This window comes from Pecten maximus, unplaced genomic scaffold (genome assembly GCF_902652985.1).
Source record: "Pecten maximus unplaced genomic scaffold, xPecMax1.1, whole genome shotgun sequence".
In the NCBI taxonomy this organism is placed as follows: Eukaryota; Metazoa; Mollusca; class Bivalvia; order Pectinida; family Pectinidae; genus Pecten; species Pecten maximus.
The window spans coordinates 1-25,209 of NW_022979325.1; the positions used below are offsets into that span (position 1 = coordinate 1).

The following is a 25,209-nucleotide window of genomic DNA, read 5'->3' on the forward strand; positions in this document are numbered from 1 at the left end:
TACTCTGTACAGTGTGACCCATGGTATACTCGACCCTTCAGGTATTTTATACTTCACGTAAGCCAATCAGTGTTACACAGGCATGTCAATTTTCTTGCCAGGTGTGAGAAAATCATCATCAAATAATGCAGAAATAACTTCCATACCCAGTGGGATGGAGTTATTAATATAGAAATCTAGTTAAAATATATATTCAATGTCTTTTTGTCAGTAAATCTATATAACACAAGCTATAATAGCATGGAAAAGCAAACATTTCATACAGTAATGAAATATAATAAGTCAATCATATAAAGTTTATAATCTTACTTATTATCAAGGTAAAGTAATAATGTAAACTGGTAATGGCGTCACATTTGTATTATAAATGTTAAAGACCAAATAAAAATGGAAATCCTCACATTATACTGTGCCACGCACTCACTATTACATATTATCTTCCATATCGTTTACGTTAGATGCACATATATAGTTTACTTCCAATAAAGAGAGTGTGACATTTCGTTACATATCGGAAGACAGTATGCATACGAGTTTTGAGGCCAAATAGTGGTGGCTTGTTCTTGTTGTATGATATGTATTCCGAGTCTGACTTTGACTGAATAAAAGCATGCTGTTGTAATTGATGTATATGTTACTCTATCACTGAATTGATTTGCTGTAACATAGAGCCTAACAGAAATTCTTTTTGAAAGTAAATGCGATTTAAGATTCAGGTAAAGGAATAAGGGAATAATGCATTGCTTACCTTGATCAGTATATTTGGTGTGAATTTCGTTGTGTTTTCGTTAATTGACATCTCCACTGTATCATATAGAAATTCGGGCCTGTTGTCGTTAACGTCGGAGAGAGTAACTGTTAATGAGGCCACCGCCCTCTTGTCTCCTCCGTCAGTAGCTACCACCGTCAGATAATACGTGTCGCGAGTCTCTCTGTCAAGGTCGTCAGGATTTCCGGTCGTGTAAATCGTACCGTGTTCGTGATTGATATCAAATCTGTAAATAAATCATATCTATAGATTAGATATTATTATGATATCATATGCGTCTTAAGAGACACAAATTATTTATTGTGTTAGGCATGCATTCCAAATATCACACCATACATGTACGTGGTTTTTTGAGTCTTAATTTAAGAGCAAATCTTAGTTTGTTCTTTAGCAGTAAACTCATAAAAATTAATCTATAATGTTCTGCAGACAAAATTCTCAAGTCACAGCAACCTGCATTAAGCAGTTCTCCTGAAATAGCAGATTGTCTCCCTTGATGTGCTGGCACATTTATCAAGTTTTAAATAATTATATGATAAATACCTGAAAATTGATTAAAAAACCAAGATGTTTTAAAAATGTAAGAGGCTGGCGGGACTGGGAGTCTGCCTTGTACTGGTGAAGGGTATGCTTATATGATATAAATAGACATTGATAACCAGATTTAATCTGGGAATCAAACATAGCCATTCAGCTACCTCAGTTGAGGTGTCTGAGTGATCTGTCAGAATGGGGGGTGGGGACAATTAAACTGCTATAATGACGCTTGACTGACCTGACAGACGGCATTGTCCTTTAATCTCATTAGCAGAGATAATCTACCATATGTATATAGCACCCACTGAAATTAATTCTCATCGAATTATGAGAAAATTCGCCGAAAGTACACTATTACACTAAACGTTCTAAATCTCTAAGATTTCCAATGGGGGAATGTCCCACACAGCAATCAAACGGCACTGGTCAACACAAACATGCAATCTACTCGTGTATTTGAATCTGGAATCATGTCTGAAAACAAAGCTGTTCCCACCTGTTCTCATACAGCCAGACTTCCGACCAATATGAAAATACTGTGGCCAAAAGACAAAATGTAGGCCATACCCACAGATGAGCTCACACACCCTAACACAAGAACTTCAGACAGCTACATTAATAAGTTGTACTGGTCTATACTAATATTGAGATACTAAGAAACGGACTTATTAGAAAATCTGACAAAACAGTCTTACTTTGACAAGTTTATGTTTATAATGCCCCCCATAAGATCCCATCAACCACCCTCTCCCAATCCATTTCCGGGTTTAAGACAGATTTACGATTTGAATTTTGTCTACTGTAATCTGTATTAAGCTCGGAAGGTAGCATTTTATTACATTTTAACCAGTGAAATATCAAAAATTATTCATTCTATAAAAATGATATTTTACATATTTTTTTCAGTAGTGAAAAATATCACTTTTGCTGATTTGACCAATCAAATTAATGATTAGAAAATCCCAAAATAATTGACCAATCAGAAAGCCCGACATATATGTCAGCACCTGGACATGGGAAACTACTTTTTTTGTTTACAAATTATCGCTGTAGTCCTAGTTAGCATACGGGGTAGGGTTTTCGTTGAAAAAAAATGTAATAAACAAAATATCTAACAGTGTCTTCAGTAATACCAAATATATTTCACTCGTGTGGCTAATATTTTGATTCATATCAAATTAAAGTTCGAAGATTTTTTTATCAGCTAAATGTTATAATTGTATAGATTTAATGGCACATAAGATTGAACTGATTCCACGACAACACAAAAAAAGAAGTTCTTTATGTGGCCCTTATTTTTACGTATTATTCAGGGATCTGCAAAAGAACGTTTGACATTTGTTTATTTCGTATGAAATGATATTGAAATGTTCATGTAATTAAAAAAATACTCACAGAGAAGAGCCCTTGAGTGTATAATTCAATTCCCCGTATTCTCCAAGGTCCTTGTCTTCCGCCTGTAAAGCAAACGTTAGATATAATTTGAAACGCAATGATATGATTTTTCAATTTCATATATTACAAACACTCTCCTATCTGGCTTACTGTTTTACAAGACGACAGTTGATAAGGAATATCCCAGCATGATAACACTACCATTTTGGGAGTTATTACAAGTTAATGGTCCAAGTACACATGTTCTATAAATGCACAAGTGTAGTTTAATAACAAAGGCGGTTTCCCCCAAATATCCATCATTAATTGACGACTGACATTTAAAAAAAGACCCCCCCCCCCCCCCCCCCCCCCAAAAAAAAACACACAAAAAACAAAACAACCATTTACCGTAATAACGGTTACTGACGTTCCAGTTTCCGGATTTTCTGGGATTGTGACGGTGTAATCGGTCTGATTGAACGTTGGATCATTGTCGTTTGTATTGCTGATATTCACAGTTACTGTACATGTAGCAGACATGCTACTGTTAACCTTCCCCCTGGCTACGACCTGTATAAGTTAGACTCAACTTGTAGGAAAATGATATAATGTAAACAGATATAATTACAACAGGAAAACGGAAAAAACGTTTAATTCTGGGTTTACAAATACTTAACATATAAACAAAGGAATATTAATTCGCATACATTTATGGATATTTCAAAGTATTGGAATAATATATACGCAGTTATCAAGTTACTTTAGTTGGCCCAATGAACGTTTTCTGTGATATTTGCAACGATATATTCAAGGTACATACGACTTTCCAAGGTTAATAATACAAATTAAAAATGTAGCCATTTATTAAGAATTCATTTTTCCGCGGCACCAGATGAATATAAACTAATATAACCATTATAATACATAGCTGTAATAAAAAATGTTCGCTCGATTTTACAAGACAATTGAGACGACATATATCTATAAAAACTTACACGCAGTTCAATGCTCTGCTCTGTTTCGTAGTCAAATCTATAACCGTTAACGAGTCTCAGTAAGAAGGTAGCTCGGGAGATAATACTCGAGGGTGTGGCTTCAACACCAACACATTTCGTTCCATTCGTATATTCAACTGTTAGACTGAATTCACTGTTCGATCCCTATTAATGATAATAAAAAAATATACACTATTAATTTAAATTATGATGCAATTGTCATATTCTCGTTTGCATATATGAACGTGAATACAACGATATAGATTTTATTTTTAGAAATCAAAGTTAATATATATATAATTATTTTTATTTTTTACTTCAATGACAGAAGTGAGTGTGTCAGCGGAAATAGTTTTTGTAGAACCAAATAGGTAGCTTTAATTTTTGTAAGTTAGGTTAGAACATGTATATTATCATCTTAAATGCATACTTGGAGACAAAAGACTTCTATCCCTCGGTAATAACTGCGGAAAGATGGTGAAATCATGTGGGGGTTAAATGTCAGGGTTCGGGAAGCACATGTATTTGACACTGAATGTTTGTTTGAATTGTTTCAAAACAACTGCTCTTGTATCTGTCAAAACAAAATACAGATATGTCATTCCTGCTTGTGTGCGGAATCCCAGATATTTGTATTAATTGAGTTTAATATTTTTACAGTAATTTGATCAGTGATGGCCAGCAGTGATATCGTTACCTTAATTATAAATAATGGCATATAACTGGAATTTTCTTACCTGATCTAAATCAAATACATCTATGCCGACGGACCCCACGATGGTCAGGGGAATGCTGGACACGCCCTCGTCTACGTACGCCTCGTAATAAGACTGATTGAAGGTGGGGACGTTATCGTCCACATCATCCACCGTCACTGTCACTGTGGTGTTGGATGTAGAGTTGGTAGAGTTCAATATTTCCCCGGCGTTTGATATTTCGTTAGCCTATCAATGTCATAAAATCACACACCGTAATATACATATAGTTACGATTTCTAATTAGGTCTTCTTTTTTCATATGAGATTCAATGAATCGAGTCTTAAAGTTAAAAAAGACAAACAAAAACAATATCAGAAAAAAACCACCAGAAAATATATTTCGATCACAAAACTTACATTTTGACACGTTTTTAAGCCACATTCTCCCAAAGAAATATGCATAAATGTTTACATTTTGACCTCTTTACTTACAAATATTAGACTTTCTATATACCTAACAAATTATCCCGAATCAAAAACTGAAGGAAAATGTGTTATTATGAAAGCATAGGGGAAATTCCCTAAAATAAATCAATTCATCCAAGGAACCAAGTTTCTATCCAAATTAGTCCCACAATGCAATGGGCGGGTGATCAGTTAACAACAACAATGGCGGAATGCGGAAAGCAAGTGCCTGACAAAACGCAGACAGATTCCACCAAAAAGAAACGTAAAAGGGACTGGAATTGGCAAAACTTCAGGATTTACTTATGAGAAGAATTGATTCGTTGGAACTTAGCGATAGAAGACAAGAGGCCAAGGGCCACGTAGTTCTCTTGGCATGGTATTATTATTCTATTTATTGTTGTCAATTTTCTTGCATTTGGTAATCATAATTTGTTTGTCATAACTAACATCTCAACTATAAACGATCTTTTACAGTGCAGCTCTTACGACTTTCTCAGCTAAAATTTCATTTTTTTCTCGCTCAGTCGGCAACCGTAAATCAACAATCAACCGACCATCAATTAATTTGTAACCGATTAACGATTAAATGTTATCATCAATCAAACATCGATAAGTGAAGAAAATCAATAATTGATCACCAACGAATGAGTTGTTTTGAACAGTTGCTAAAAATGTTATTATGATGTATCATAGTAGTATAGTTTTACAATCTAAAAATATTTTCTTGTGAATTATGTGCACGCTATATTTTTACGTTGAACTTTCCGATGAAAAACAGGAGTCCTATAACCTTGTACCATTTATGATTATTTTTATTTTATTTCTTTAGCTGTCGTCGTCCGAATGATATTAATGTTGTCAATTTTTGTACGTTATATATTATAGATATAGTGGACATTTCGAGTATCTGAGGGAATTATTTTTTTTTCAAAATACGTGATATTTACTACTTTATAGAAAAGAAATTTTAGTCACAGATCTTATCAAATAGCGAGGAACAATAGTCGAAACGACCACTATTTGAGCTGGCGCATTGCGTGCGCTGATAACATGTGTGCAACGTTTAACACAACGGTGCCTAGTATGAGGTATAGTTTATACATGTACATACACTTGTATACATGTGCTTCACCATTGCTACTAAAAATAGATTTAAAACTTAAATTTTCTTGAATTAAAAGAATTCCAGTTGATATCGAATATTCTCATTGTTATCAAAACTAACTTCACAATACCTAACTGTATTATCTGGCATCACAACATACAGACATGAATGCACAGTTAGGCTAAAAATCTGTTCACAAGGTGCAAAGCAACACATTTTTCGACCGATGGCTATAGTTCTCGGGGGAACTAAACAGGGAATAAACTCGAATTTTGAATTTGCCGGACGTCTTTAGGATTGGTGGTTAGCTTTTTCCATATTTTTCGTACATTGTCAACTTTACCGATCTGATTTTAATCGATATCTTGATATTGCCATATTTTAAAATAAGTATTAAGTTGTATGTTTGTTATATTGATCAGTTATTACGAGAAAATTTTGCAAATATATTTTCAAATGACAGCATTAATAAGCAAGTCCACGCATACTCGATATGTAAAGAACGGCCATGTGTTGTAGTATCGTTCTCGGCCCCGTGACAAATCTCGCGATAGAAAGGAATCCAGTTATTTTTATACACTGATGTTGGAAGGATTTCTCCGATCAAACGTCAAGTAAAACGGTCATTTTAATAATAAGAGGGAGTGAATGAGCATCTGGGATTGCCATTAATATATCTATCACTAGAATTTTAGGTTATTTTGGAGTATGCGGCTTTAAAGAGAAAATGTTGAGGACAATATCAAACAGGGCAGCCATTTTGTTGCATAATTTCAATTCATGACAGCATGATGTCATTGCCCATATTATGACATCACAATCAATTTCTGATTTGAACAGCAAACGGAAAACGATGGGTATGTCACACTCATACTATATGAAGAATATAACACTGTTATCGATTAATAAGCTGTTGTAGTTATTCTAAAACGACTATCCGTGTATTCTATTTACGAGATCCAATGTCCTTCTACCAGCTAGAGACATGTGGATGGACATCAAGAAGAGGAAACTATATCGGAAAAACAAAGGGCACACAAGAAGAAAGGAACCGACAACAATGGAAGACAGTGATATAAACACCATTGTTTGTTTAAAATTAGCCGATGTGTTTTGGATAGGTCGATGTCCCCTCAGAAGAATCTAAGACATTTACTACCTGATTCTGCAGGAGTCATATTATAGCATACAGATATTGTTTTACAACGAATGCAAAACACATTGCATTGTAAAACATATTGTATAAATTGAACTGTTTTTTCTTTCATGCTTCGATGGAAAAGATGAAGCTTCTTTCTCTTCATAATGATTGGAGGAATCAATGGCCACGCGCCATCAAGAGGAACTGCTTCGTTTTTTATGAACGGATTCCTGTTCCTGATGTACTATTGTTTTGACACTTCAGTGTCGAATCATTCAGGGGAACCTTCATTAATCACTCCTAATATAGAATGTGACGTAATAAAACCCCTATAATACAGTAATGGTTTTACTATTTATATAATGGAGACCAGTCAAAAAGATTATATTGAAGAGTTTGGTGACTTTGTAGTCGGAAAGGATCTGTAGTCGATATTTATTTGTTTGTAGAGGAGTTGACACGCTTTATATTTCATCATCATCGATACGTTACATCTCGATAAATAACATAATCACTACAAACCTAATACCCTTATTTGTACAGGACATACATTTTCAGATTGATCGATTTGGACGTATTTTCAATATTCATAATTTTCTTCTCATCAATTCATACTGTAGAACGCGGTCACAAAAGTCAAACAGATGCATGTGTAAATTTTAATTGGTTGTTATATGTTTAAAAAAAATAGTTATAATGACAGTAACATTTTTCAGGGACATTTATGTAGTCTAAAGATGTTTTTCATACTGTTCTGGGGACCCTTTTTATCATAATCTAATAACTTGTATATGGGGACGGTAATTTATATAAAACAAACCTCGATTTGAAACCTGCATACGCCCTGACTTTCGGCTACAATGCCAGTATCCCTGTCCAGCACTTTTCCTATTATTGAAAGCTTTCCAGTTGTACCATTTAACATAAACAATTGGGAACAGTCTGAAAGAAGAGCAAGGGGCATATCGTCAATATTTGTTAATTGATTATATTTCTAAATATTTAAACAGATTATTCAATATTATTTTACAAATACTCGGATTATCAAACATGTCTACATACAACTGACGGTTCAATATGATCAGTTAAAAAGTCCTCCTCCATAATGCAATAAAAAAGCACAAACTGTTTAAGCATGTTAAAAAGAAATCATATGTCGCGTCCTTGATAATAAATTATCATATCAAATGTATGGCAAAAACAAATGGTTCTTTCAACAATATGATATATTTGGCATACGTTTCGGTGTTTTCAGATTTCTTTATAATACGGAATCTGTACATAATTACAATAGTACCTGAATCAATGAGTTTGTACTGAATGTCACGAGGAATCCCCCTGTCGCCATCCTGGGCAAGGATGTCACTCCCGGACTGAGAAAAAAACAGAAATATCAATAAAATGAGGCTTGTAAGATAGAATATATTGACCAAGAAGGTCAAACACAGAAATATGTAATTGCAGTGACTAAAGTCCCTATAAGACAACTCGGTGAATACTAACATGATCAGGTGTAGCATCTTTAGAAACGTTTAAATGAAGAACGGCAAGTATCAAGTTAAAAACATTCATGAGCAACGAAAATGCTTTATTTGAGACATCCTTTAAAATAAAATAAAGATACATAACTCGGTAGCAAATGGTATATCAAACAGCAAAGAAGACTGACTCAAAAAGAAAGCAATGGATGATTACTACATTTCCTGTAGTCACGTTAATGATATTAACTTCGTTTTAATATATATCAACACATAGCAGTGGAAACTGGCAGATACGCAAAACCTGTCATTCTATTGGAGGATCGTCTTTGTAAGATACGTACAAATGTAAATAACTGCATAGATGATGAACTACACTTTTTGATTGAATGTAATGAATATAATGATAGCAGATCATCCTTGTTTAATGTAGCAAATAGTATAAGAAGTGATTTTAGCAGTTTTGATAACACCGACAAATTTGAATTTTTAATGTCTAACGAGGAATTTCAAATTGCACATGCAAATCATTTATATATCAGGTACAGAAGACGTAACAGCCTATGTTAATGACAATTTTAAATAGTGGCCTGTAAGCCATGTTTGGCTGAATATCACATATACATGTAATTACAGTTTCTTTAATTTGTTAATTAATTTAAATATGATAATAGGGTAAATCATTTTTTCAGTTGATTCGTTAAGTGCATCTAGCTTGGAGTTAATTTAGCACATCTTGCTGGTAGGGCTCTTCCCAACCCATGGGAAACTAAATTTCACTACTATGCAGAGCAAGAATTTTATGCAATGCTACTTTAAAAGACATAATGTGTTTTTATGGAACATTTTTAATCTTTATGTATATGGCAGTACGATTTCAGAAAGTTTGGTAGGTAGGGACTGTCCCAATACCTCCTCTCTGGATTGGAATTTGTGATTTTGTGATTGGTTTGATTTATCTCTAAAAAGAATTATATTATTGTAGAAGTTCTTTTTTAGAATATCAACACTTTATATCTTATCATGGTTAAGATGTTTTATCTCCGATTTTAAACTATGATTTATACTTTGTAACTATATTCTTGTACAATGCAGTTGTGATATATGACAACACTTAAATAAACAAAATTGATTAATTGATTGATATATCAACACATGAAGCAGAAAATGACAAATCAGAATCTTCAAAAACCTGAATGATACAAGATACAGTATATCTCTGTATCTATCTGTAGGAATAGAAGATAAATATGTTTCTCCATCGAAACCACTCAGCTGTTTTAGATTCATTAACGACACCGAGATAAAGTTGAAATCCGGTAGAGTACCTTGAGGAATTCATTTGTTTCGCGAATGACTTCCATCGGACCATAAAGTTTACTGTATACATCTCCAACCGGAAAAAAGATGTTTTGGACACCAGTTGCAATTCCTTAACGGCGAAAGACACACGGATTTATACAGTAAACCCACGGACACTCACTAGTACATTTGCCCGTCCAGTTGTCAACCATCCTACACTACAAGGAGCATTCCATATTCTCAAGTTTTGAGAATCAGGCGTATCGTCTCCGACGGCGATGATTTCAAACGTCGTTGTGTAAAACTAAGATCCCATCTTCTCAATAGAGGGTATAGAGCAGCCCTGATAGATCGTGAGAAAGCCAAACCGAAAACCGGAAGAGTATCTTGTGTGGTAATCTTTCATCGTTGCATACCAGCATTGTCAACAATCTTCAAGAAACACTAGCACATCATCCAGCAAACACTAGGGTATTTTCCCGGAACCTCCGATACTAGCTTACAGCAGACAAACAAAATTAGAGAATTGATAGTCAGTGATAAGCTACCGTCACCCTCTCATGCTACTGCCACTGGGTGCTTCAAGACATTTAACATTAAGAGGTGTAAACTATGTACGTATACTCAGAGCACCAATTCATTCAATTTTGAGACTAATGGACAGAAATACCGCATCCTCCAGACAGTTTTCTGCACATCGGCCAATGTAGTATACCTTATTACGTGTACCAAATGTAGCATGCAGATGTATGGGAAACCAAAACATCAATCAATCTGAGGATCAACAACCACCTTTGTTCCATCAAACAGAAATGCAAGGACTTGCCAGTAGCGAGACATTTCAACATGCCGAGTCATGCATAGCATGACATGCAGATGGTCCCCATCGACCACTGCAGCAGTTGGGATGACCAGCAACGCCTAAATAATAAACGATATTGGATCAACCAACTGCCAACCGGTTAGCATGCTTTAATTTTAATATAAGATAAAACATTAACCATAGTTAAACAAAACATAAAGCAACAATCAGAATTAAAGAAAAGAGGATTTACCCATGACGAATTTTCTGTAATCGTAAATAGGTAGGGAAGTCTCTGGAAATTTGGAGGGGTGTCCTGAACGTCTGTCACTTTGATTGTAATTTCAGCGCTCCCTGTCAGAGAAGGGTTTCCACTATCCTTAAATTATGAAAAAGAACAAAATTTAGCTAGGAATGAAAAAAAAAAGTTAAAGAAAATTAATTTGATGCATTTGTGAAATAAAAAAGATTAAAAGATTGATCAACAAAGTATCGTGTTTACCGCAATTAACAATTACCTTAAGTTTACATTTATCTTATTCATTGAATAATATCTCATGAAAAATAAGAAGAATAAGCAAAATAAATCAGGGTTTCAAAACGTATCAGAATAAGAATATATCAAGGAAATGTTGTCATATACGTTGGAGGTATTAACTGCTCATTAACGTGCAATATCTTGTAACAATACAGATGACATCAACTCTGCAATACAGAATAAAGTTGTTTGGCAAATAACAAATATAACGAATAAGGAAGAGTATGTGATGGGATGTATGCAATTCAGAAACATGTTACTTACCACAGCCTCTATGTTATTTTGTTATGTTACACGTGTTACTTACCACAGCCTCTTTGTTATATTGTTATGTTACACGTGTTACTTACAACAGTCTCTATGTTATATTGTTATGTTACTCGTGTTACGTACCACAACCTCTATGTTATATTGTTACTCGTGTTACTAACCATAGCCTTTGTTATATTGTTATGTTACTCGTGTTACTTACCACAGCCTCTAAGTTATATTGTTATGTTACTCGTGTTACTTACCTTACCACAGCCTCTAAGTTATATTGTTATGTTACTCGTGTTACTTACCACAGTCTCTATGTTACATTGTTATGTTACTCGTGTTACTTACCACAGCCTCTATGTTATACTGTTACTCGTGTTACTAACCATAGCCTCTAAGTTATATTGTTATGTTACTCGTGTTACTTACCACAGTCTCTATGTTATATTGTTATGTTACTCGTGTTATTTAACACAACCTCTATGTTATATTGTTATGTTACTCGTGTTACTTACCACGGCCTCTAAGTTATATTGTTATGTTACTCGTGTTACTTACCACAGTATCTATGTTATATTGTTATGTTACTCGTGTTACTAACCACAACCTCTATGTTATATTGTTACTCGTGTTACTAACCATAGCCTTTGTTATATTGTTATGTTACTCGTGTTACTTACCACAGTCTCTATGTTATATTGTTATGTTACTCGTGTTACTTACCACAGCCTCTATATCATTTAAGCAATGAACAGTGGTTTTAATGTTGTTATAGTCGATATGGCTCCATGCCATTTGCCCACCCTACATCTTGCTGTCATATCGACTATAACAACATAAAAACCACTGTTCAATACTTATATTTACATTGTTTTACCAATTTCGTCAACTTTGAAAAAAACTAAACCAACACAAAAAAATCCCGCCTTTTTTAATGTCACATGACCCACTGGGTGTTATAGCCTGAGGCACTGGGTGTTATAGGCGTATGGTGGCAACTGCCTCGTAGCATTGTAAATATATTGTTATGTCACTCAGGTTATTTACCACTGCCTCTCTATCATATTGTTATGTTACCCAGCTTACTTACCACAGTCTCTATGTTATATTGTTATGTTACTCGGGTTACTTACCACAGTCTCTATGTTATATTGTTATGTTACTCGTGTTACTTACCACAGTCTCTATGTTATATTGTTATGTTACTCGGGTTACTTACCACCGTCTATATGTTATATTGTTATGTTACTCGTGTTACTTACCACAACCTCTATGTTATATTGTTATGTTACTCGGGTTACTTACCACAGTCTCTTTGTTATATTGTTATGTTACTCGTGTTACTTACCACAGTCTCTATGTTATATTGTTATGTTACTCGTGTTACTTACCACAGTCTCTATGTTACTCGTGTTACTTACCACCGTCTCTATGTTATATTGTTATGTTACTCGTGTTACTTACCACAACCTCTATGTTATATTGTTATGTTACTCGTGTTACTTACCACAGTCTCTATATTATATTGTTATGTTACTCGTGTTACTTACCACAGTCTCTATGTTATATTGTTATGTTACTCGTGTTACTTACCACAACCTCTATGTTATATTGTTATGTTACTCGGGTTACTTACCACCGTCTCTATGTTATATTGTTATGTTACTCGTGTTACTTACCACAACCTCTATGTTATATTGTTATGTTACTCGTGTTACTTACCACAGTCTCTATGTTATATTGTTATATTACTCGTGTTACTTACCACAGTCTCTATGTTATATTGTTATGTTACTCGTGTTACTTACCACAGTCTCTATGTTATATTGTTATGTTACTCGTGTTACTTACCACGGCCTCTATGTTATATTGTTATGTTACTCGTGTTACTTACCACAGTCTCTATGTTATATTGTTATGTTACTCGTGTTACTTACCACAGCCTCTATGTTATATTGTTATGTTACTCGTGTAACTTACCACATCCTCTGTGTTATATTGTTATGTTACTCGGGTTAATTACCACAGCCTCTATGTTATATTGTTACTCGTGTTATTAACCATAGCCTTTGTTATATTGTTATGTTACTCGTGTTACTTACCACAGTCTCTATGTTATATTGTTATGTTACTCGGGTTACTTACCACAGTCTCTATGTTATATTGTTATGTTACACGTGTTACTTACCACAGTCTCTATGTTATATTGTTATGTTACTCACCACAGTCTCTATGTTATATTGTTATGTTACTCGTGTTACTTACCACATCCTCTATGTTATATTGTTATGTTACTCGTGTTACTTACCACAGTCTCTATGTTATATTGTTATGTTACTCGTGTTACTTATTCTGGCCTCTATGTTATATTGTTTTGTTACTCGTATTACTAAACATAGCCTCTATGTTATATTGTTATGTTTCACGGGTTACGTACCACAGCCTCTATGTTTTATTGTTTTGTAATATGGCTGGAGTGTTTGCTAATTTTCATTTGCCAATTTTCTGTTTTCCTCGCAAATACCTATCAGTGAGTAGACCTGTTCGTGCTAAAATTGTGGCCTCGATGAACAAACTCTTGGCCAGGTCCATATAGTCTCGTGTACACCTCAACAAAAGGCAATGCTAATGTTACCCGGGTTACCAACCATGGCCTCTATACCATACTATTATGTAACGTTACTTACCACAATCTCCATGTTATATTGTTATGTTACCTGGTTTACCTACCATGGCCTCTATATTATACTATTATGTTACGTTACTTACCACAATCTCCATGCTATATTGTTATGTTACCCGGTTTACCTACCATGGCCTCTATATTATACTCTTAATGTTACCTAAATTACTTACCACAGCTTCTATGGTATATTGGTAAAAGCTCAGTGTCTCATAATCCAGCGGTGTGTTCAGAGTCAAATTTCCGCTATTCGGATCAATGCTGAATACACCTTCATATAAATCTGAAGACTAAAGGTTTTATACAAATATTATAGAACTTATTATCAAAGACTTGGAATTAAGATTTTTGTTGCGAGAAACATAGACAGCAAAAGCAGATTTTGATAAATTGTTAATATATTTGATATATGTTATAATATCTTTCTTCTAGGACGGTATTTTGAAATTATGTCTGTGCAAAACAGCCAGCCGAAAGAGAATTAATTCATGAAACAGGCCAAACCTGTATTTCATTTGATTGAAACAAGTCATCTCAAGCGATAACAATACCCTCGGTACTGCACATATACCAATAATCAACAAAAGATGGGAAGAATTGTGTGTTCACAACGTTGTACAAGGAATAACTACTTATTATCATAACAATATCATCATAACAGATCGAACAGCATTCAAAGTTTCAATTCATTTAAGATATCAAAGTTGTGAGTAAGTGTATAAAGCTTTACGACAATCGGATATAGACGTCGTGCAGCTATTTATAGTAGCAGACATGCAGTTAGCAGTGACCCCAATTTAATTACAGGAGATTGAACCCAAACTTGCCCAAAAGATTTATCTTTGTGTTTCAGGACAATGCGAAACAATTATGAACCTGGTAGAGTAACGACATCCGGGATCTATTTATAATACCATTCGGCTCAATTATGACTACAGAAAGGTGAAACCTTAACTCGCACAAGAGATAGTGGTGGCCTCTGATCAGGACAATCAGATTATTAGTGAAATATATTGAGTTTTGTCTTCAAAAATATATATTGGTAGTCGCTGACCTCATTTTGGCACTATGAGGTTAAAATGCAATTTCAGACAAAATATGACAGCTGTAAGTGCATATTTACATTTTGTATTGCATTTTCCTATATGTCGCTAGTAAACCAAATTGTATTCATGAGACTGTATACTACAATTTACAGTGATTCGGTCAGTGTAGGAATACAGCTCCAGGTGTTGTAGGTTAAAACAATGACCACCAGTTACTTTCGGCCTATAGAGCTTTGGAATGCTAGCATATATCTATATAAACCACCACAAAAAAAAAAAAAAAAGTTATGAGGGTAAAATTTAATAATGATAAAATGAAATCGTTACAAAATTATCATTTAACTGCTATTCTTGATCTATACGAAGGTATCAAATTGTCGGTGTCTCACAGAGGCTCGTTTCCGAATTTTCAGAAATACACGACAACATTAAAAGTCCAGCATATAAAAAAATCATGACAAAAATCGGCAGTATCGAAATAGTTTCCGGTTGTGTATGTATACTGAATTTTAGTTTTGTGGTTATTCACTGATGTCCAAGGCCTCCCTTACTCCAAAATCGAGCCCCTGTAAAATTGAACATCGTCTGTTTGGTTAGCGACACTGATGTGACGGTTTAGACTGGGATCTGTCTCGAACGAAATACCCTTGAACCGTTTTCACTTACTGTCAAGACGACTTTCATTTAGAATTTAAGAGCTGATGTTCTTCTGAAATTAATATAAATCAAGTCGAAAGAAACATAAGTGTTTCCGATGAATCGAGTCTGTTCAGTGCAATAACCGTTCAAAGCCGCAACACTTCTATATGTTTACCGTAAATCATTGCGTCGAAAAAACGGCTTTGATTTTAAATAATCAGAAATTATGCACCTGTGAACAACTTGACGATATCTACAAACGTATCTGAAATTGGAAATAAAGCCAAATTTGTACAAAACCCATTTAATGTGATCGCTATTAATAACGACACGAGAGACTATATTACTCCTTCTGGAAATTTCGTCTGTTCCGGTATTTGAACTTGATGACGTCAGGAAAGCGGCAAAGTTAAACGCGTCTTAAGCTACAGTTAATACATTTTTTTTATGAATGTATATATAAGCATTGAACTGTAACCAAATGGTAGTATACAGTCGATATGAATACAATTTGGGTGACAGATAAATATTTCATGTCGTCATAACGATCGATATTCTATTTATCTGTCACCCAAATTGTATTCATATCGACTGTATACTACCATTTGATAACAGTTCAATGCTTAAATGAAGTGTCAGGAAAATTGGGTCATTTATGAAGTAGAGCTAGCCTCCCGTGGTTGAAATACGAGTTCATAAGAGCCCAGTTCTTCTCGCGGCGTACCATGTGAAGCGAGCTCTTTTCCGGTAACGATATGTAAAGTTTGTGTTTCTTAAAACTTTGAAACACAATCTTCTTTCAAATGTTCAGTTAACTTCGCACCGGCCAAAACGGAAGGAACAAAGGATAGACTACGTATGATGTCTAAACATCCATGAGGTATCTATTTTGAAAACAAAGACAAGAACATTTCATAGAAAAACATTTTCTGGAACATAGCATAAAGAGATAAAAGGAAAAACTCACCTGGCCTGTAGCCTGTAAAAGAACAAACATTATGATTAATGTAGAACAGTTTATCTAATAATACCATACTTAAGGCGGAGTCGTGTTTTGAAGAAAACGGATATACATTCACTTCAATGGACATCGTCAAAACGTTTTTGGAGGCGATAATAAGAATTCAATAGACATCGTTAATACGATTTGTCGTGATAATGATAATTCAATAGACAACGTTGATACGGTTTAAGATGCGATAATAGAAAATACATAGACATCATTGATACGTTTATCGTGTGTGATAACAGTATTTCAATAGACTTCGTTAATACAGTTTCAGATGTGATAATGGTAAATCAATAGGATCATCAATACTGTGATGATTATAATTTAATAAACGTCGACAGTACAGTTTTAGTTGTGGCCTGTATCGCTCTCCTGATTCTACAGCAACTTGATTTAGTTGGTTTAGGTCATTTGTGCAGATACTAAACTAATTACCATTTTAGTCAAATATCAGAGTAAGATAGATTTATTCAAGTTAATACATTTTCTAGTCATTCATTGAGCACACAATTAGCCTTATATCAGGTCTTGGAGTCTCTTTGCTATTGAGAAATCATTGCTTTAAGCTTTTTTTTCAGTTTTGAATTCTTTTTATTCATCCTTTTGCATATTATGAGTACATAAAATACAAAGAAAAGCATCAATTATATAGTTTTACAGCAACACAATATAAGCTGAACTCTTGATATAATAGAATAGACATCAAATATTTATATTAATATAAGAAGTGAAACATGAAGAATGAAATAATAAAAAAAATAAGGATAAAACTTGCACGATGATGATATGAAAAAACCTACTTCAGCAGATATGAACAAATGCGACATGGAATAATTATTATCTCAAAAACATATAACAACACAAGAAAATTATACAAATAAAATATTCAGATATTTAGGTCCTTTGAACTTTTAATCCTAACGTACCTTTTTCAATCGTTTGTATGTGATATTGCAAAGATGAGTTCGGAGTAAGATTGAGCGTGACTTACATGCATAAACAAATAAAAAGAATGAAAGAACAAAGAGTTTTGAAAGAATGTTCTGGAAAAAAGGTTATATATTTCTCTTTAGCTATCTACCTTGAATATTTCCTACTCCTTATATTTTAAGCTATTCTCATATCCTTACCATGTATCATATATTTAAATTATTTCCATTTCTGACATATATTTGTACTTGTCACAAGACACTCTCTCCTCTATTCAACCATACACACATTCTTTCGCTCTCCTCCCAATCTCTACCTCCTCAGCTCTCTGCCTCTCGTTTTTTTTATCTCCTCCTCCTCCCCCATGTCTCTCTCCCCCTCCAGAGTCTATCTCCCCCTCCAGATTCATCTCTCTCCTCTCTCTATTATCTTTCTGTCTTTATATGATAATGTTAAATAAAACATAATTGAATAAATTAACAATATCACAAAAATATTACATATATTATTTGTATGTCGCTTTGTATCCATATAATAGAGCTGACAATCAGATCATTTCTGAGTGAAAAAAAATAAGAAAAAAAATAAGAAAAAAAAAAAAAAAAAAATTTTTTGTGAAGAGCATCAAGGGTGTCAGTGATTAGGCATATAACATTTTAGACAATGTGTACATAGATATATATATTGAGCAATGTTTAATGGCTAATAAATATACAGTATTGAACAATTAAGATAAAGATGTACCATTGTTGAATAATATATAGCTGACAGTATTAAGCAGTTGATAGGTGTACATATATAGTATTAAAGAGTTATGACATATATATGTATAATTGACCATCACTTGCATAAAATGGCGATGTTGCTTGAATATATAGTATAGAATAATGGTTTTACAAAAGAAACAGCAGAAATGCAGGCTACCCGAGAATTATTTTTGAGACTTATCTCCCTTTGATTAAAAGCTATATCTTGAGCTGCATATAACATAAAAAGGCTATTGAAAGTAGCTATTGTTAATTATTGTATTTATTTCAGGTACATCTATATGGCAAATAATGAATAAAGTAATAATAATAAAAAATAAATAAATAAAGGATTTTTGCCCTTATTGGTTTCACAGCATTTAATACAGCTGTCACACTCACTTTCACACGTTTACTGATTGAATAATATACATATATATACTTATATAAATAAGTGGTGTTTTTTCAATTTGAGAAACAAAATCAATTTTATATGGACCATTTAATTTCAAAGTCATTGTTCTCCATCTTATTTCTAAATACTTCTTCTTCCTAGCTTTTTTGAAAGGGTTCTTTTAGGACAATGTGTATTGTTTTAAATTAGGGTTTTGTGTTCTCCATGGATCTTCTTGGTTTTCAGTTTTTTTGCAAAATTCAGGGTCATCCTTATTTGGTCCATAGATGTTTACAAGAGTCAGAGTCTTCTTATTTTCTGTTTCTATATGTAGCATTAGGTAGTTTCCACTTTCACCATGTATAGTATTATCTACTTTACACTCAAAATTATTATTTAAAAGAACACAAACTCCTCTTGCGTCTCTCTTACCATGGCTAAAGTAACAAGATTTAAGACCCCACTGAGTTTTGATTATATTTTCGTCGTTTTCCGTAAAATGAGTATCTTGGAGACAGTAAATGGGATAGTATTTTTCCGTAAGTAATCAAAAACATCTTTTCTTTTTAAGTTGTCTCTAAGTCCTCTACAGTTGAGCCTCATTATAGTAATTCCATGGGCCATCATATATAAAGTTTGCTACTTGCATATTTGTATATAAGTATCCAAAGATCTAGAGCATCGTTTGAAATTCCCATCCACGCTTCTTGCATACTGATACAAACACAACAAATAAAAATAAACAATAAACAACGTTAATGTTCTTCCAGCAGACACAAAAACATATTATTTGACATTAATATGATAGGGCTCAGGATATGCCCAATTTTCAATTTGGTAATGATATATAAAATTTGGAAGGGGTATTATTATTTTTTTGCAAGGCCTAAAGCAAACTTGATTTTCGTCGACATGATAGATGCGAAGAAGAGTGTCAAAATAGGAGTAGTTACCTGATATACCTTATCTGATGAAAGTAACGTTCTACAGCGAAAGTAGGTTCTCGCCTCCGAGTACACAAGATTTCGAATTCAAATTCCTACAGTAGACCATCGATTGAAAATTGCACGATATCCAATAGAAAAAATACAAGAAAAAACTCTCGCTGTGTGTTAGATAATTAGTTTAATTGAATCGAGGTGTGTTAAAAGTGGAGTAATAAAATTCACATGTTAAAATGAAGGTGAGCGATGTCCCATTTCGTTAAGTTTCAAAATTATATCTACAGTTGAAAGTAATGTATTGTTGTCCGTGGATGACTGAATATAATTATATATGGTAATAGGGTAGACCTTATTAGTACATTACACTTTTCCTGTAAAAAATGCTAGAAAAAACACATTTTATGTTGAAAATCTTTCGTATTTCGAGGTAGAAAATGCATCTCGAGCATGCGCTTGTAAAGCCAATTGCAGTATTTATGTAATCGGATAGCAGAGTGTGTTTATCCTTATATCAGAGGCGCACAGGTGTATATGAATATAGTTTAATGTAATTATTGATCTCTGCTAATATGTATTGAATATTGATTTAGGATTGTTTGACCCCTGTGAACATGAATTTTGGTCAAAATTATTCATTTGAACATATTTTGCAGCCCTTTTTTGCAAAGCAGGCTACAGATCTAATATCAACTTCTTTGGTCTCTTGGCTATTTAAGGTAGTCGTTTAAAGATTTTAGCCAATTTGACCTCTTGACCTTGAATGTAGGTCGGGCAGGTGAGTAAATAAGTATTGAATAAACATCGTTAACACGGTTTCTTATATACAGTGTAGGAACAGCAAAAAAAAGACAAACAATCAAAGCCGAAATCCCAACTCAAAATTGATCAATCAAGGGCAAAATATGGATTAAAAAATGTAGATATGAACGAAGGACCTTACAAAAATACAAGGAGATTAAGACCATGTGTTCAAAAGTTATAGGTGAAGTTACATAATCAAAATGAGAATTTGGGTGGTGCCAACGACTCAGCATATCAACAAACATCAAACATGTCTGACTTCATATCGCATAAGAAAATATTCCCAAATAAGGTCGACAATAAAACTTCCGTTTGTCTTCGTTAACGTATATCTCTCGCATTCTTGTGTTAATGTCTCCACAGTAGGTGACATATGTCACATAATCGGAACAATTGCTTTGAGACCAAGTCCTCTGAGACATTAAACACCTAAGGTAAGAGACGCAGGGGTGTTACTATCTAGAAAGGAAAATTAGCCATTTGGGAAATGAAACCATCACGCTTATCATACACCTTGGCTGTTAGTTGCCCCTGATGCTTAATTTATAATTAAATATAGATGTAAACTATTGATATGAAAGAGTCTTTATTGTTCTGGATTTCAAAATATATAGGGTACATTCAATAGATATGGTCAATAAAATTGAACTTATCTAATATGTACATGTATCTTAGATGCTATTCCTGACTACTGCGCCTGCCTATTTAGTTGCATTTTACAAATATTTCCTGAATAACTGAGACAAGGATCACGGCTCAGTTAGCGGCTATCTGGTTTACATAACAGTACTTTTTATTTCATGTATGTTAGCCGACTTTAGTTATACGCACCACGTTTCCGTCTTATGATCAGGTTTATTATCCCGTATTTTGATTCTTTCATCGATAAGATATCTTAGACCTGTAGTTATAGTTGGTTGGAAAATATCTACCAAGTAAACAGATTGTGTGTGATAACTTTACAATACCTTTATAAACCATGCTTCAGGAAAACTCACTTTTAAACGGAAAGCAAAATTCTTGTTCACACCATCATCGGCATCTGTTGCTGAAATATTGGCATCGAGGGTTGATGGATAGGGCGAGTTCTACAAATGTAATTCATGTTGTTAAAAATATATTTATGAATGAAAATTGATGCCGAGTCACCCTTGTATAATAATAATACTTTCGGTTTAATGCAATTTTATCTTTACGTATCATATATCACCTTTCATTCGTCTCTCACATTTAGATGTATGCACACTTTTGTGCTAGAGCATACTCCACCTAAAAGCTGCAGATATATGTAATTGAACTAATCTAAATACTATCGTATACACGCAAAACTATGAAGGTCATTTCAAATTAAATACAATCATTTACAGGAAAAAATACATATAGGTAAAATTATAGGAGACATTGATTTACTCATGTAATGTCAAATAATATTTACGTAATTGATATACCTTGACTATTTAATTATTTATAAGTAAGGAAGTTTATTCCCTTAAATATGTGAAAATGTCAATCATACATTACCTCAGGTATTTCATATATATAAGCTGGTCTCTTGAATTCCGGTGCGTTGTCATTCACATCACTCACAAAGACGTGAACGAGCCCGGTAACCTACCAGTAAACATACGCGTAGACAAACTATTGCACACTGATTTCTACATTTGTGTGTATCAAATCTGTTTGAAAGTATAAAATACATTCATTAGTCCGAAACCATTTTATCGTTGTAGCCACTACTGCCAAATTGTCTAATTGTCGTGAATTCGATCGGCGTCGTTAAACTTTGTCACGATGTCGTGTGAACATCGGGATAGAGCTGGGGCGTCCAAAGCCATATAGGAGCATGTGGTGTGTGTCGTCTGGTATCGTAGCTGTACGGTAACGAATTCATTGATAGGCGAACCATTTACTTAGAGTGTAACACTAAAGTCGTGAAAGTGACGCAATAAAGAAGATCGGGAGCCCCGATATTATACTCGGAACAGTTGTCACAGGAGTTTGTGAACCCGCTTAAGAAATTGGAATTATGTGACATAACACGCAAAGAAGCATAACAGGCTCCAACACACGCAAAAAACATCAACTTATATCATACTCTATTACTGACATGCTTTAATTTTAATATAAGATAAAACATTAGCCGTAGGTAAACAAAACATAAAGCAACACTCATAATTAAAAAAGAGGATTTACCCAAAACAAATTTTCTGTAATCGTAAATAGGTACGGAAGTCCCTGGAAATTTGGAGGCGTGTCCTGAACGTCTGTGACTTTGATTGTAATTTCAGCACTCCCTGTCTTAGAAGGGCTTCCAGTGTCCTTAAATCATGAAAAAGAACAAAATTAAGCTAAGAATGAAAAGAAAAATTAAAGAAAATTATTTTGACGCATTCGTGAAATAAAAAAGATTGAAAGATTGAACAATAAAGTATCGTGCTTACCGCAATTAACAGCGACTTTAAGAAAAATAAGAAGAATAAGCAAAATAAATCAGTTTCAAAACGTATCAGAATAAGAATGTATCAAGGAAATGTTGTCATATACGTTGGAGGTAGTAACTGCTCATTAACATGCAATATCTTGTAACAATACAGATGACATCAACTCTGCAATACAGCATAAAGTTGTTTGGCAAATAACAAATATAACGAATAAGGAAGAGTATGTGATGGGATATATGCAATTCAGAAACATGTTACTTACCACCGCCTTTATGTTATATTGTTATGTTACATTGGTGACTTACCCCAACCTCTATATTATATTGTTATACTACACGAATGACTTACCACAACCTCTGTGTTATATTGCTATACTACACGGGTGACTTACCACAATCTCTTTGTTATAATGGTATGTTATTCAAGTTACTTACCACAGCTTCTATGGTATATTGGTAAAAGCTCAGTGTCTCATAATCCAGCCGTCTTTTAAGAGTCAAATTTCCATTATGTGGAGCTATGCTGAACACATCTTTATATAAACCTGAAGACTAAAGGTTTTATGCAAATATTAAAGAACTTATTATCATAGACTTCACATTAAGTATTAAATGTTGCGATAAACATGGACGGCAAACACAGATTTTGATAATTGTTTATATATTTCAGCAATAGGAAATTAAAGCATGATTCGTTTGTGTTTCATGCTTTTACGAGAAAAATAACTGCGACTAGAAATTAAATAGCATTTATCTCCAAGAGCCTGTGGAATGTTGAAATGACGAACAGCCTATAGCATATTCTCTTCCCGCGACGGAAACTTTTCAAACGCTTTCTTCAAGGACGGGGAATTTGAAATAATGTCCACGCAAAACAGCTAGCCGAAAGATAATTTTAACATGAAACAGTTCAAACCTGTATTTCGTTTTATTGTAACAAGTCATCTCAAGCGATAAGAATATCCTAGGTACTGCTCACAGACCAATAATCAACAAAAGATGGTAAGAATTGTCTTTTCACTACGTCCGTAAAGAAATAGCTACTAAGTAGAGATCGAAGTAACAGAAATGAATATATCTTTGATGCTGTGCGGACGATCAACGGGTTTGTAGTAAGGGTGACCTCAATATAGTAACCAGGAGATCGAACCGCATTCAAATTTCAATTCATTCAAGATACCATAATTGTGAGTAAGTGTATAATGCTTTACCACAGTCGGTTAAGACGTCGTACCGCTATTTATAGTAGCAGACATGCAGCTAGCAGTTACCTCAAATTTGATTACAGGAGATTGAAACCCAATCTTGCCCAAAACATTTCCATTTGTATTTTGAGTTCCAGGACAATGAGAAAATTTATGAAACTGGTAGAGTAACGACATCAGGAATATATTTATAGTACCATTTGGCTGATTTTTTACTCAAGGAAGGTGAAACCTTAACATTCACAAGAGATAGGGGTGGCCTTTGATAAGGACAAACATATTGTTAATGAAATCTATTGAGCAATGTCTTCAAAAATATATATTTGTAGTAGCAGTGACCTAAATCGAACACACATATAGAAAATTTGATTGGAAAACATTTTCTGTAACATGGCATAAAGCGATAAAAGGAAAAACTCACCTGGCCTGTAGCCTGTTAAAGAAGAAACATTATGTTTATTGTAGAACTGTCGATCTAATAATACCATAATTAAGACGAAACCGTTTTAGAGAGAAAAAGGATATACATTCAATTCAACGGACATCGTCAACGGTTTCGGATGCGATAATAAAAATTATTTCTAAAATATAATTTATCATATGAAGACCGCCTTATTAATTGTATGGCTAATTTGATATGCATTTATAAAATTCCTTTTTCTAGTATGCACATGAATTATACGACTACATGCAGTATTTCTCTTCATTGCTTTGTGCAGTGTACCAAGTTACCTCCCATAATCTTGGGGTTATCCCCCTTTGCACAGTATATCCGGTAGGCATATTTGGAAAAGCTATTGAGAAAGGCAAATCCTTGAAATCGGATTGCATCCAAAGCGTTAGAGCCACCATTTATCATCATCGTGCTGTGGATTGGCATTATAGTGATTTGTTTGTTGGTTGG

The 25,209-nt window shown here is 33.9% G+C and overlaps 1 protein-coding gene across 1 annotated transcript; it reads right to left on the minus strand.

Annotated features, from left to right (window-relative positions):
* Window positions 1–748: 748 nt before the first annotated feature.
* Window positions 749–25,185, minus strand: LOC117318489 (cadherin-related family member 1-like; the record flags this gene model as incomplete). Its single annotated transcript, XM_033873467.1, has 16 exons — window positions 25,038–25,185; window positions 24,727–24,738; window positions 23,536–23,645; window positions 22,854–22,979; window positions 22,182–22,271; window positions 21,659–21,748; window positions 16,804–16,815; window positions 14,325–14,441; window positions 10,926–11,051; window positions 8,388–8,463; window positions 7,911–8,032; window positions 4,416–4,622; window positions 3,679–3,843; window positions 3,092–3,253; window positions 2,702–2,763; window positions 749–995 (listed from the first exon to the last, which is right to left on the minus strand). Coding segments are annotated over exons 1-16 (1,872 nt in total), but the record flags the coding sequence as incomplete, so codon positions are not given.
* Between the last annotated feature and the right edge of the window lie 24 nt (window positions 25,186–25,209).